The 15,024-nt window shown below is 36.0% G+C and overlaps 1 protein-coding gene across 1 annotated transcript; it reads right to left on the minus strand.

The window, feature by feature from the left end:
* Positions 1-11,798: 11,798 nt before the first annotated feature.
* On the minus strand, positions 11,799-13,578 carry LOC131943585 (perivitellin-2 67 kDa subunit-like). Its single transcript, XM_059303796.1, has 2 exons — positions 13,523-13,578; positions 11,799-12,568 (listed from the first exon to the last, which is right to left on the minus strand). Exon 2 carries the CDS (start codon positions 12,557-12,559, stop codon positions 11,891-11,893), a length of 669 nt encoding a protein of 222 aa, XP_059159779.1. The 5' UTR covers positions 12,560-12,568; positions 13,523-13,578; the 3' UTR covers positions 11,799-11,890.
* Positions 13,579-15,024: the final 1,446 nt, after the last annotated feature.

A 15,024-nucleotide genomic window follows, 5' to 3' on the forward strand; every position in this document is an offset into this window, starting at 1 on the left:
GTGAAATGATGTGTGGGCAGTGGCGTAGGCAAGGGGGGGGGGGGTTAGGGGGGGTTATAGCCCCTCCCATGGACCCCAATATATATGTATATATATATATATATATATATATATATATATATATATATATATATATATATATATATATATATATATATATATATATATATATATATATATAAAGCAAAGTGGTCGGGTGCCCGATAGGGCACTTCCCGGCGCCGCAGGCGCGTCAAATTTGGCACGATGGTGCCTTCGGGCGATAGAACACGAGGGCCGGTGACGGTTGGCCGAAAAGTCTACGGAGAGGGGGTCAAAACTGACCTTGACTGACCGGCGCCTTATATGGGGTATATTACGAAAAAAAAATTCCTCCGACGACCCCCCTTGATATTTTGTGAGGTGGTAGGAGAACCCCTTGGGGTGTCACAAAAAACTCGGCATATCTGGGAAAACTTCGTAAAGGGGTCAAAACTGACCAGTTGTATTTCCCTATATAATCTTTGTATTTTTTGGGAAAAACAGAGGGTCATTTCAACGCAGACTTTAGGGTACTTAAGCTCAGTATATCTGGCTAATTTTTTGCATGCTTCTAGGTCAATGGCTTGGCCTTTAGGGAAAACTGTCGGTTACACTCAAAGCCCTCGACGAGGGCTAAAAAGTGACCGCGAGTGAAATTCTCTTTATATGAGCTCTATTACGAAAAAAAATTTCCTCCGACGACCCCCCTTGATATTTTGTGAGGTGGTAGAAGAACAGCTAGGGGTGTCACAAAAAACTCGGCATATCTGGGAAAACTTCGTAAAGCAGTCAAAACTGACCAGTCGTATTTCCCTATTTAATCTTTGTATTTTATGGGAAAAACAGAGGGTCATTTCAACGCAGACTTTAGGGTACTTAAGCTCAGTATATCTGGCTAATTTTTTGCATGCTCCTAGGTCAATGGCTTGACCTTTAGGGAAAACTGTCGGTTACACTCAAAGCCCTCGACGAGGGTTAAAAAGTGACCGCGAGTGAAATTCTCTTTATATGAGCTTTATTACGAAAAAAAATTTCCTCCGACGACCCCCCTTGATATTTTGTGAGGTGGTAGAAGAACACCTAGGGGTGTCACAAAAAACTCGGCATATCTGGGAAAACTTCGTAAAGCGGTCAAAACTGACCAGTTGTATTTCCCTATATAATCTTTGTATTTTATGGGAAAAACAGAGGGTCATTTCAACGCAGACTTTAGGGTACTTAAGCTCAGCATATCTGGCTAATTTTTTGCATGCTCCTAGATCAATGGCTTGACCTTTAGGGAAAACTGTCGGTTACACTCAAAGCCCTCGACGAGGGCTAAAAAGTGACCGCGAGTGAAATTCTCTTTATATGAGCTCTATTACGAAAAAAATTTTCCTCCGACGACCCCCCTTGATATTTTGTGAGATGGTAGAAGAACACCTAGGGGTGTCACAAAAAACTCGGCATATCTGGGAAAACTTCGTAAAGCGGTCAAAACTGACCAGTTGTATTTCCCTATATAATCTTTGTATTTTATGGGAAAAACAGAGGGTCATTTCAACGCAGACTTTAGGGTACTTAAGCTCAGTATATCTGGCTAATTTTTTGCATGCTCCTAGGTCAATGGCTTGGCCTTTAGGGAAAACTGTCGGTTACACTCAAAGCCCTCGACGAGGGCTAAAAAGTGACCGCGAGTGAAATTCTTTTTATATGAGCTCTATTACGAAAAAAAATTTCCTCCGACGACCCCCCTGGATATTTTGTGAGGTGGTAGAAGAACACCTAGGGGTGTCACAAAAAACTCGGCATATCTGGGAAAACTTCGTAAAGCGGTCAAAACTGACCAGTTGTATTTCCCTATATAATCTTTGTATTTTATGGGAAAAACAGAGGGTCATTTCAACGCAGACTTTAGGGTACTTAAGCTCAGTATATCTGGCTAATTTTTTGTATGCTCCTAGATCAATGGCTTGACCTTTAGGGAAAACTGTCGGTTACACTCAAAGCCCTCGAGGAGGGCTAAAAAGTGACCGCGAGTGAAATTCTCTTTATATGAGCTCTATTACGAAAAAAATTTTCCTCCGACGACCCCCCTTGATATTTTGTGAGGTGGTAGAAGAACTCCTAGGGGTGTCACAAAAAACTCGGCATATCTGGGAAAACTTCGTAAAGCGGTCAAAACTGACCAGTTGTATTTCCCTATATAATCTCTGTATTTTATGGGAAAAACAGTGGGTCGTTTCGACGCAGACTTTAGGGTACTTAAGCTCAGTATATCTGGCTAATTTTTTGCATGCTCATAGGTCAATGGCTTGACTTTTAGGGAAAACTGTCGGTTACACTCAAAGCCCTCGACGAGGGCTAAAAAGTGACCGCGAGTGAAATTCTCTTTATATGAGCTCTATTACGAAAAAAAATTTCATCCGACGACCCCCCTTGATATTCTGTGAGGTGATAGAAGAACACCTAAGGGTGTCACAAAAAACTCGGCATATCTGGGAAAACTACGTAAATAGGTCAAAACTGACCAGTTGTATTTCGCTATATAATCTTTGTATTTTATGGGGAAAACAGGGAATTTTCAACACAATTTTTAGGTTACTTAACCTCTGTACATCATGCTCATGTTTTGCATACACTTCTATAGATGACTAGGCCCTATGGGAAAACTGTTTGTCAGACTTAAAGCCCTCGACCAGGGCTAAAAGATGACCGCGAGTGAAATTCTCCTTATATGAGATGTATATAAATAAATTGACGAATGATTCCCTTAATATTATTTGAGGTCGTAAACCGACCCTGGAGGATAACAAAAAAACTTTATTTCCGTCGGAAAAAAGCCATTGTAGTCGTTAAATATGTTCATTTATCGTATTTTCTTATATAAGAATAGCAACTGTTGGTTTAAAAAAAGAAAACAAAGACATACGTCACTCGGTCTATTTTCAAGGGAGGTAACCTATTTAAATAATTATTTTTCAAATAATTGTATACTATTTTAAACAGAAACAGAAAATGACAAAGTATAGCAATTGCTTTAGTAAAAATTTAAGTTACTAATTAAGCTACGTATCATAATTAAATTTAAAAAATAATTTTAAAAGTCAATGTAATAGAAATTTTTGAATATACTGCTCATGGAACCTCTGTAGTTCTATTTCCATTTTAGTCATAAATTGCGTACTTTCAAATAATTTCTTTCGTAAAGGATGATAAGCAACTATCAACAACATCTTCTCAAAAAAAAAAAAAAAAAAAAAAAAAAAAAAAAAAGCATTACTGTTTAAATTTAAGCACTCCATACCTCATCCATCACTAAATAATAAGTATTCAAACTATCAACAAATGCTTTTGAAAACCTAAGCGAAGCTAGGCAGTATGCCTAGTATATATATATATATATATATATATATATATATATATATATACATATATTATATATAGGATTGTATACATATGGAAAAATGTTTGAGCCCCTCCCATGACCGATTCCTGGCTACGCCACTGTGTGTGGGGGTAATGACCTTGACCCATGTGGTTTATCTACAGTCATCGTCTATGCCAGATGAATGCATCTTCCAGCCTACACGATACTGACCAACATCCCCTTTTGATTCCTACTGGTAACAGGTCCTTACGCGTTTTATCGTGTAAGGGTGTAACGCGTGGTTGTCAGGTATTTGAATCACCCATCACTTCATATACCAATCATGATAATATTGGCGATGTAATAAAATAATTCAGGGTTCAAAAACTTCTGTACACATACTAAGCTATTCCATGAATTGATCTCAGATGTAACGATCGTAGACCTCAAAAAACTTGTAACAAATATGATTAGTTTCGTAAGTCCCAGTCAGTATTAAGTTAATGTATCATTTAGCAAATGTGTCTAACGCCAAATCTTCTGGGGGGGGGGTGACTTCCAGATATGTAACCCCCGTAAAATGACGCCACATCAAACAAGTAGCCTACCTAGAGCTGTTGTCTATCGAACTCTTCTACTATAATAAAATTGCAGAGAAAGCGTATTTTACGTGTTTACGTCTAGAATTGCATGGGCACCCACGGAATTTGACTTCACTGTAGGACGTGTATGTACTGACTTAAGACGACAAATATCCACTCTTTATGGAATAAAATCACAAGATTTTTCACACCTTATTAAATGTATGAGCAGTGGCTTAGCGAGGTCGGGTGTCACGATTTGCACCCCCTCAAATTTTTCTCTATATATTTTACTATTTTTTGCCTTGGTGTCTCCCCCCTAAATGGTGTCACCCGGTGCGGTCCGCACCCCTCCCCCTCGCTACGCCTCTGTGTATGAGTATAATTTTGAGCAAGTATGCTTATAGTGGTGCATTTATTTATTTATTTATCTATCTATCTATCTTTCTTTATACTACTAAAACTCAAGCTTGTTTACAGATTTGAATATTTATTTGTTTGTTTGTCCCATTGGCTACAGGAGAAAATCCGCACTATGTGTAGAGCTGTAAAATAGTTTGTAGATAGAGAAAAGCTTTTGTTTTCAGACAGACTGTAAATCACAAATTTATTTAAAGATGTTAATTAATTTATTTGATTTATTCATTGGTAGATTAACCGCATTAATTATGACAGTTCAGTAAAATAACTTTACTTAGAGTGAAAAGTAACGTCCCATGATTTCTTTACTTTTTACTACAACAATGGAAACTTCCATCTACAGTTACGGCAAAATCTCGACTTAACCAAACCAGTCGTAGAATCTAGATAACTCTATCTAGATTTAGATAATAACGAGTCTCTGTACTAAACTATTTCAGACCCTCATTATTTTGTATAAATTTTTGTTTGTTAAGCTATGGAATTGGCTAATTTAGCAAAAAATTTAATTTGAAAGATACTAGATCTGGATTCTAGGGCCTATTCGCGTATATCAAGTTTATATATAGGACGAAAAAACGTCAATGACGTCACGAGTCTGGATAGCTAAGTTGTTAGTGTAATAGGCTGCCATGCGGGTGGCTTGGTTCTAGTTACATCATGTCAATTTTAAAATATATTTTTAATTATGTTTTTACTTTCTCGTATATACGAAGTATAGAGAAAGTCTTGTAATCGTGCAAAAAAAAAAATCGAGATTTTTCAAATCTCGACGTTTTACACCTCACTGATACGGAAAAACATATTTTTGCAATCTTGTCCGAATGTCAGTTTATCTGTGTGTCTGTATGTGTGTAAACACGATAACTTGCGTTCCGTTACAGCTAGGTTGATGAAATTTCATATATAAGTATTTTATCAAAATCGTAGATTCGTATAAACTTTTGAACGATTTCCGATAACCGGAAGTGGTACTTTTTCTACTTAGAATTTTTCAAAAGCCTATAACTTGTGTACTATTTCAGATAGATAAACGAATTTTCACATGTAAGTAAAAGATCTAATTTTCTACCTTCTGTTAAATTTTGAGTAATTTCCGTTGAACGAAAGTAGTAATTTACGCTATTTCCGATTTCTAAAAAAAAACGCATGTCAATTTATAAAGTACTAATAATATTGCGCACTATTATGCACATTTATTTTTGGCGTTCGCTTGGTGCGCAATTCTTTTTTCAATGAGATTCTATTCTATTTTTAAACGTTTAAGTTATTAGAAATCATGTCTATATTCCAAGTTATATAAGAATATTCGAGAAAGTTTAGGGGAGATCACTCCCGGTTTATTTTCGATGTGAATGATAAAGTTGCCTATTGGGACCTCGCGGAACACAGGGCAGGTGAAGTAGATTTCACCTGTTTCTTTGTCCTCAGCATATGAAGGGATAGTGTGCTCAGAGATATGCTCGGTCGGAATCGTTTTTTTAAAACGATAAAAACATGTTGTCTGAAACTTGGCGGGACACTGGGCAAGTGAAGTAGAGTTGAGTAGGTAACCTGTGAAGTCAGTTTATGAAGGGATAGTGTGGTTAGACCCATGCTCAGCAGAAATCTGTGTTTTTAAAAGATAAAAAAACGTCTTATTGAATGTGGTGTCTGGTTATTTTGTGATAATAAGTGACAGACGTTATGTCATTAATGGATGACATCCGAAACCCACAGTTATCTAACTAGATAACGGGTAGTCTAGTTTCTTTTAAAAGTAAAACAACACGGGTATCTAAAGATTTTGCTTAGTATCGCCGAAGAATAAAAAAAATGTTACAACCATTCTAAGGGAAATAAACAGCTATATTTTCTAGAGCAAAAGCATTTTAAGAATTGTCCAACGTGAATATTTAAAACTGCCGTGTTTAAAATGATTAGAAGAGAAACCTTGCTTCCATTTGCAGATATGTAGATATAGAGTTGATTTTTACTAACTTTTTATTAAAATTAAGGGGATATGCTCCGTTTTATTCTATTTCTTTTTACAATTTAAGATCTAAAGCCTTTTGAATACTTTTACCATGTTTGGCACATGAAAGTAAGTATTAAACAGCAAAACAGAAGGGTTGAAAATAATTTTGGTTGTCATGGAAACCCCAAAAAAAACTCCACCTTTTAAAATTTTTCGGTACTTTTAAAAAAGCTAAGTTTTTTTAAATTTAGGCATTTAAAGCAATCAAATTTAAACTGCATATTTCAGTATATATTAAAAGTTTTATTACGACAATTTTTTGAAATAAGCTACTATTAAGAATTTTGTAAGGTCTATTATTAACCACTAGGCATGCTGCCCAGCTTCGCTTAGGCTTTCAAAAACATTTTCCTTCGTGGACAAATTATTTTCGATTTATAGCTCATATAAGGCGCCGGTCAGTCGAGGTCTGTTTTGACCCCCTCATCGTAGACGCTTAGCCCAACCGGCACCGGCCCCGGTGTTCTGTCGCCCCAAGGCAAAATCCTGCCAAATTTGAAGCGCCTGCGGCGCCGGGAAGTGCCCGATGTCGGGCACCCGACAACTTTGCTTCATATATTAGAGATATTAGCAAAGGGCATAGATAAACAAAGATTTCCAAAGTAGTTCCTTTCTTTATAGTCTAAAATAGGAAGATTCACATATAAAAAAATTAGGTTTGACTTGGTGTGTCTCGATCCAGCACCACCTGTGTGGTATCAAGTACACTATCATCTCAGCTAATTAGTTACCTTGTACAAAGATTTCTATAAAATATTTAAGTCCTGAAAAAGTTTATTATAGAAATTTATTTTTGGAATAGATTCTACAGTAGATAGAGTCCAAATCTAGATCTAGAATAGATCTTAGCTACGTAGCGTCTCCGTCAAGTTTTTGCGTAGATTTATATCTAGTCTAGATCTAGAATCCAAATAGATAAAATATTTTTTTTTAAGTTTAGGCCAAGAAAATCGTATTGTATACATTTCATAGCGTACATAGCTCTAAATCATATTTGAATGAAATAGTTCATTTCTTTTTATTCTAAACTCGGAAGATGACGTCATCAGTTTCGTGCTCTTTTTTTAGTGTAAACAATAAGCGCCGTCATTGTTAAATGCGTTCTTGTCCCAAGTTTAAACACTTTTCCGGTTGCATAATTAAAAGTGTTTTTCTACATTCGAATACGCCTTTATTTTTTATTTTTCTTCTTTAAATACAATTGTGGTTATACATTTAAAACATCTAACATATTATTTTCAACAAAAGTCCGTATAAAGTTCTTCATATATCGCTGCAGTTTCTGATGTGATGTCCGGCGAAAATATTTTGCTGACCGACAGACAGAGAGAGAGAGAGAGAGAGAGAGAGAGAGAGAGAGAGAGAGAGAGAGAGAAGTGCGCACGTGGTCCATTATATAGTTGGATATACTTTTTTTCTATGAAAACAATCACAATTCCTTGGTGACAAACGTTGCATTTTTGTATGAAGAACAATAACTAAACTATGGTGGGTATTGTTTAATAAATCAAAACGTAGTAGACTGTTTAGTGTTAAAAACCTGCGAACTGAGAAAAACAGTCAAAAATAACGAAACGTAGGTCACGAAAATACCATATATATATATATATATATATATATATATATATATATATATATATATATATATATATATATATATATATATATATATATATATATATATATATATAATTCCCTTTATGGGGACCATGCGAGACACCACGTTAACGCACGCCATTACACCCCCCCCCCGCTCTCTAGGCATAACTATCACCCCTACCCCAGCATTCGGGTGAGCTAATGTTTATCTCGAATGTAAACAATTGTAGAACCAGGTCAATTTACTAACGGCTATTAGGGGCAGATAAGTTATGTTTTAAACGATTTGAAATTAAGGAGAGGTAAGAAGTTCTACTTGAGCATTTTATTGTAGTTTGTAAACTGTCGTCCCGGACGGCGGCTTTCACGGTAGAGGGGGGGGGGGGGAGTGGAGGGGGAAAGGAAGGGAGAGTAGTGTCTATTTCACTAACTATAACGTAGTGAAAAGTAGTAAATAAAAGAAAACGACCAATGTTACGTCGCGGGTCAGCTCGGGTGTATATATATATATATATATATATATATATATATATATATATACATATATATATATATATATATATATATATATATATATATATATATATATATATATATATACATATATATATATATATATATATATATATATATATATATATATATATATATATATATATATATTTATATATATAATTTTCTTAATAGAGAACATAGAAAACACCAAGCTGTAAGCGCGCATAGCAGTCCCCTCTCTTTCTCTCTAGGCATATCCCTACCACCCACACATGGTCTAGTGAGCTCAGGTTAACGCTTAATGTTTACAATCGTAGAGTCGGGTTTAGTGGCGACTATTAGGGGCAGATAATTTAGTTTGAACGATTTTAAGCTTAGGGGAGTTAACTAAGAGGAGGCTGTTGTCACGCGGGGGGGGGGGGGGGTGGTGTAGGGTAGGGTAGGGGTTGGGGGAAAGGAGGGTGGGGGTTATGGTCCTTAACGAGCTACTGATAGTGTTTTAAAGCAAATATTTTCAGTGGCCGTGGTACTGTCGAATTCACAAATTATGAATTACTGAAAAGTAGAAAATAAAACAACTAAATAGCGGCATATGATACGCCGCGGGTCGGCTCGTATATATATAATTCTCTTCATGAAGACCATAGAAAACACCACGCAGCTTAGCCACAACCCTCAACCCAACCTGTCAGGTGAGCTGTGGTTCACATCGAATATTTACAATACTAGGGGCAGATAATTTAGTTTTCAAACGATTGAAAACTAAGGGGAGAATAAATTCAGCTTGATATTTTCATTGTCGTCTGTAAACGGTTGCTTTCACTGGGCGTAATAGGGTGGGCGGGGGGGGGGGGGGGGTGGGCAGGGGGTAGGGTAGTGTCGAATTCACAAATTATGAATTAGTGAAATGCAGAAAATAAAACAACTAGATAGCAGCGTATGCTACGTCACGGGTCAGCTCGTATATATATAATTCTCTTCATGTAGGGAACATGCGGGACACTACGTACGCACGCCGAAACGCCCCCTCCCTTGCTCTCTAGGCATATTGCTGCCACTCCCACCCTGATCAGTCTTGAGAGCTGTGGTTCACGCCAAATGTTTACAATCGTAGAGCCGGGTCGAAATAGTAAATGCCATAAGGGGCATATAATTGAGTTTTAAACGATTGGAAACTAAGGGGAGGTAATGATGCCTTTTGATTGATCTTTTTACAGTCGTCTGTATTCTGTTATAATGGACGCCTGGAAGGGAACTGAGGGTGAGGATGATCGTCCTTCACAAGCTACTGATAGTGTTTAAAGCAAAACATTTTCAGTGGCAGCATTGGTAGTGTCGAATTCACAAATTATGAATTACCGAGAAGTAGAAAATAAAACAACTAGCGGCGTATACTTACGTTGCGGGTCAGCTCGTATCTGTGTAAAATGCAAACCTGATTGTAAGCTGTGGGTGTTTCCGGGATGACTGAAATTAAGATTATCAAATACACGAAAAATTCAGCTTTCCATTTATGCCAAATACAATATGATGACGGACGGATATCAAACTTTTCTTAGAGAGCTTGTAAGATTGGGGAACATTTATTTTATTATTTTTTAATTAATAGGGTCATAAAAATAGCATTTTAAGCACATTGATTTTTCTTCTTATTAAAGTTATTTTTTTATTAATACAAAAAGGGACAAAGTATCCAAATTTGCAAGAAACCTATTACGACGAAAAACAAGGAGTTTTGTGATTCTTTTAAGGAGCATACCCCCTTCAACTTTTGATGCCATAGATAGTCTAGGAGTCTGAACGGCAGACAACCATCCTCATCCCACAGCACTAAAAAAAAGGAATTTAAAACCTGTGCACAAAACTGACGTACACACACACCTTACACACTACGCCTCACTAAATTGTTCCTAAATCACTGACAACAAAAAACACGTCGAGAAACAATAGTCAGAAGTATACAAAAAGACACTTAATATAAATATAAATGGGAGCCGGACGTTTTCCCGAAAGACACTTGTCCGAATGCCGTTTGCCCGAAGGCCGATTTCCCGAATGGACACTTGCCCGAATGCGACAAATGCCCGAATGGACACTTGCCCGAATGCGACAAACGCCCGAATGGACACTTGCCCGAATGCGACAAATGCCCGAATGGACACTTGCCCGAATGCGACAAATGCCCGAATGGACACTTGCACGAATGGGACAAATGCCCGAATGGACACTTGCCCGAATGCGACAAATGCCCGAATGCCACTTGCCCGAAGGCCGTTTGCCCGAAAAATGTTAATATTAGATAATAAATAATATTTCCAAATAGACATTCTTTAATCAGTTTAAGTTTGAAATTTTGATTATAAACACAATTCTAAGCATAAAACAAAGATGTTTATATTTTTAAATTTAGCTTTTATTTTTTTTTCAAAACTGAGAAAGAGCTGTAAAAAAAACTTAATTCTTTAATAAATGTAAGGTGATGTTGGCGGCGGTGTTCGAACATTCTTTTGATGTATGTTTTGAACACCTTGTTTAGCCGACGTGTTGCGGTGGTTGTATAGCTTTTATGACACGGCGTAGGCGGCGCGGCGTCTCGCTACATTGAACAGAGGAACGTTTGTTTGTTTATCTTGTCATGCTTAAACTTGTGTGGTGATCATTCAACAAAAGAATGAGGCGAGGTATAGGTGGCAAATTTAAAAACTAAACGTAGTCAGATATGTTTGATCTCCATTTAATGCACCTTGTTAAGTCAATGTGTTGAAGCGATTACTTAATAAAAAAAGCAAAACTCATTTTAAAATCCGGAGATGAATGAAAATTGTATTTTTGTCTAATATCATATATATGGAAGAGAAAGTATGTTTCTACACTTTTTAAAGATCAAATACAAATTAATTTAAAATGTCTGCGTATAATATATAACATTATTTTTTTCACTTTCTTTTTGCGTAGATGTGTTTTGTTTACCAAAATTTTAAATTTAAATTGATAACGAATGATTATTTAGTAATAAATAATATTAACATTTTTCGGGCAAGTGGCATTCGGGCATTTGTCGCATTCGGGCAAGTGTCCATTCGGGCATTTGTCGCATTCGGGCAAGTGTCCATTCGGGCGTTTGTCGCATTCGGGCAAGTGTCCATTCGGAAAATCGGCCTTCGGGCAAACGGCATTCGGGCAAGTGTCTTTCGGGAATTTGTCGTAGACCCAATATAAATATATATACATAGGAACAATATTAATTCACTCTTGTCTAATCAACTCTGAGAAAATAAAAGCAGATTTTTTTTTTAATTTACAAGTTGAATTTATTTCTCAAAGGACAATACATGCTATGAAGCATTTGATTTTGTCTAAATTTAAAACAAAAAAAAATAAATATTTTAATTAATTTTCAACTTCATTTCAATTAGAAGTCTTCAAGCCCCAGCTCATCTTGCAGCCTCCTCTTCTGTCGTCAGTTTTGTCACGGTAGTACTCGGTCCAACTGTTAGCTTTGACGCACTGGCTGAACGGAGCTTTTCCACCACACTGTCCTGCGTCTCCTTCTGCTTCCCAGTTGAAGCACATCTGCACGCCTTTCATCCAAGTTGGGGAGCTGTCCGGGACTTGAATCATCCATCTCATCATGCAGCCCCCATCTCGATTGCCTGTGTCATCAAAATATTCAGTGGTGTATTTGTTGACATCAGCGCAGTAGGTTTTACCAGCATCACCCCCACATTGAGTAGCGTCAGACTCTGCGTACCACTGATAGCACATCTTTACTTTACTCAGCCAATCTGGAGGATTAGTCGCAGAGGAAATGATCCCCCATTGCATCTTACAGCCACCAATTCTCCAATCCGTCCAGTCGTGGTAAAAAGGGGTCATTTGGTTGACGTTAGCACAAAGGTCTTGAGGAGTTGTGCCACCACCGTTGCATTGAAACCAGTCAAACGTCCCTGACCAATGCAGGCATAATTTGAAGTTGTTCGCAAACCATGAAGAATCAACATCTCCGCGTTTCTCCCTTGAGAAGGCATCACATAGTGATACCACCACAGCAAACACGACTAGAACAGACTTCAACATGACCGTAACCTGTAAATTATCATCATAAAAACAGTTGACAAAATTATTTATATTAAGATACTTATATCTAGAAATCGTATACGTGTTTAAACAAATATATAAACAAATATGAGTAAATTTTCACTCATATAAATATAGTATTTTTCAGTTACTTTAAAAGCAGGGACTGAAACTCTTTAAAGCTGTTCATGATGAGGATATTAACGTCTTTTTAAGCAGTATTGTAATCAATACTAAACTATTTGCTAATACATTTTAATTTAGAATCGTTCCGTAAATATTGCTGATTAAAATATATAGAAATACTCACAAGTTTCAACATAAAACAAAACAATCAGATTCTTTATTGTCATATTCTGAACTATTTTTTCAATTATGTCGTATTCAAATATTTTTTGGTTGCTAGCCCATCTGTTGTCACTAGATTTACATTTCAACACAAGGCAGTCATTACGTTTTTAAAATTCATAGAGAGTGTCCTTAATTCGGCATACAACGTTAAAACAATATGATCACATTACAATTTTATAATTCTACACAAATTAATGTGTATTCCGGAGTATAATATGCAACTAACGTTCACGTCTTATAAATACGACATGACGTCAAGCGTATATCTATTAAAAGCATAACATTTAACAAAGTAAAGAAGATAGGCTGAGTCGATTATCTGTCACAAAATATGACCACAATTACGATTCAAAAAGTAAATTCATTTTATTTTTTTATGCGTCACAATTTTAAAATAAAAATAGTCAAAACAAATGTGTGAAAATTTTGAATTATTTCTAACTAAGCGAAATGATTTACATGTTTTCCAAACAAATAATGTACAAAAACATTGTCAGTAAAAGGTTACACATTTTAAAATAAGACAAGATTTTTCTAAAACTAAACGCAATAAGTAACCATCATTAAATAGCCAAAAAGTTCGCGTTTATCAATAAACGGTTTTTAACATACCCAGTTGAAATTTTATTTCACCGCAACGAAGATAGGGTCAGACAACCGTTAGAGACCATGATAATACCAGTCTTTTTATATACATCAGTGCTGTTAATTATGGTAATCTTTTTAGAATAATTCCATTTTAATGTCCCATGGCATTTAGAATTAAAAGCATTTTGTCGACATTATATCTAATTTGTATTCAAATTCAGTTTTCCTGTATGCGCGAACACGAAGCCACGTGCAAAACAATTTTGTAAAATAAGATTTAAAACAAAAAAAAACCTTCTGGCATTGTGAATACTAGCTGAGTTGTAACATTCGAAATTGTTATCGCGTAAGCATGCGCGTATGGAGCCCGTATTTTTAAAATGTTGAAACCAATCTGCGTTGTAGCGTGAAGAAAATGCCCACATGGTTAACAAAAATAAATTTGTTTCGAAATGAAACATGTTGCAAGTTGCCAGATCTATCACAAGTTTTAAAACGTTTTGCATTATCACGTGATCACATCGTGCATAGAGAAAGTGGGAGAAAATAAAGGGAAATATAGAGAATGAGACAGCCTAAGAGAGATGAATTGTATTCCATTCTTCAACGAAACTACCGTTAGGTTACGTCACTCCTTTTTATCTTAATACATTATCTTTACAGAAATATGTTATTTTAGGTTAGGAGTTCCCAGTTTTATTATAATGTTCTTTACATTTTTTCATTACACTTAAATAATCTTGCTTTGCATATCGATGCAGGTTAGTGCGATATGTTCGCTGAAGATACTTCGTTATATTTCTTTGTAAACAGCGTTCATTCACTTGAGCATGAACTTCAAATATGTACCAATCAGCATGTTAAGTGGACGAAATTGGACAAAATGGAACTTCACCCCGAAACAACTAGGTCAATGCTCATTACTACTCATCGTAAATGCCATTATCTTTCATCCATTTCATTAAGCATTACTATAGAATATACATATATGTGGCTACATATATGCAATTGACTCTATGGAGCATTTATTTTTGTCATATCTAACATTGATATCAACATAAGTGTAAACTAAAACATGTTTCGAATAAGAACACTGCTAACATTAGGGGTAGGGATTTTTTTTAAATCTTGTTTTTTTCTATAATTTTTAGTTTACAATTTGAATGCTTAGGATAAATTACAAAATTTAATTAAACGTTTACACTCCGTGCCCTGTTGATTAATTCTTTTGAAAATAAATTTCAGCAGATATTCAATGTGATGGAAAACATCTGCCTCGGCAGAGGTGTTGTTGTTGCTACGCTTGAATTATTCTTGCCGATGTTGCAGTAAAGCTACATTACCGAAACGTTGTGCAGAGATAAAATCTGATTTAATTATTCTAGTGTTCAACCCAACCAACGCGTATGTAATAATCAGACACTAATGATACAGGGTCACGAAAAACACGTGCTATCACCTGATGCACGAATTAGACATATGATAAGAAATCTTTTTCTGGGTTACATCATTTGTCTTGAGATCAT

This window comes from Physella acuta, unplaced genomic scaffold (assembly GCF_028476545.2).
Source record: "Physella acuta isolate Inbredline_101_S28 unplaced genomic scaffold, ASM2847654v3 ptg000462l, whole genome shotgun sequence".
NCBI lineage: Eukaryota > Metazoa > Mollusca > Gastropoda > Physidae > Physella > Physella acuta.

Bases quoted from the DNA above. Each gene is read 5' to 3' on its own strand.
- LOC131943585 (XM_059303796.1), bottom strand. From the start codon at position 12,559: ATGTTGAAGTCTGTTCTAGTCGTGTTTGCTGTGGTGGTATCACTATGT.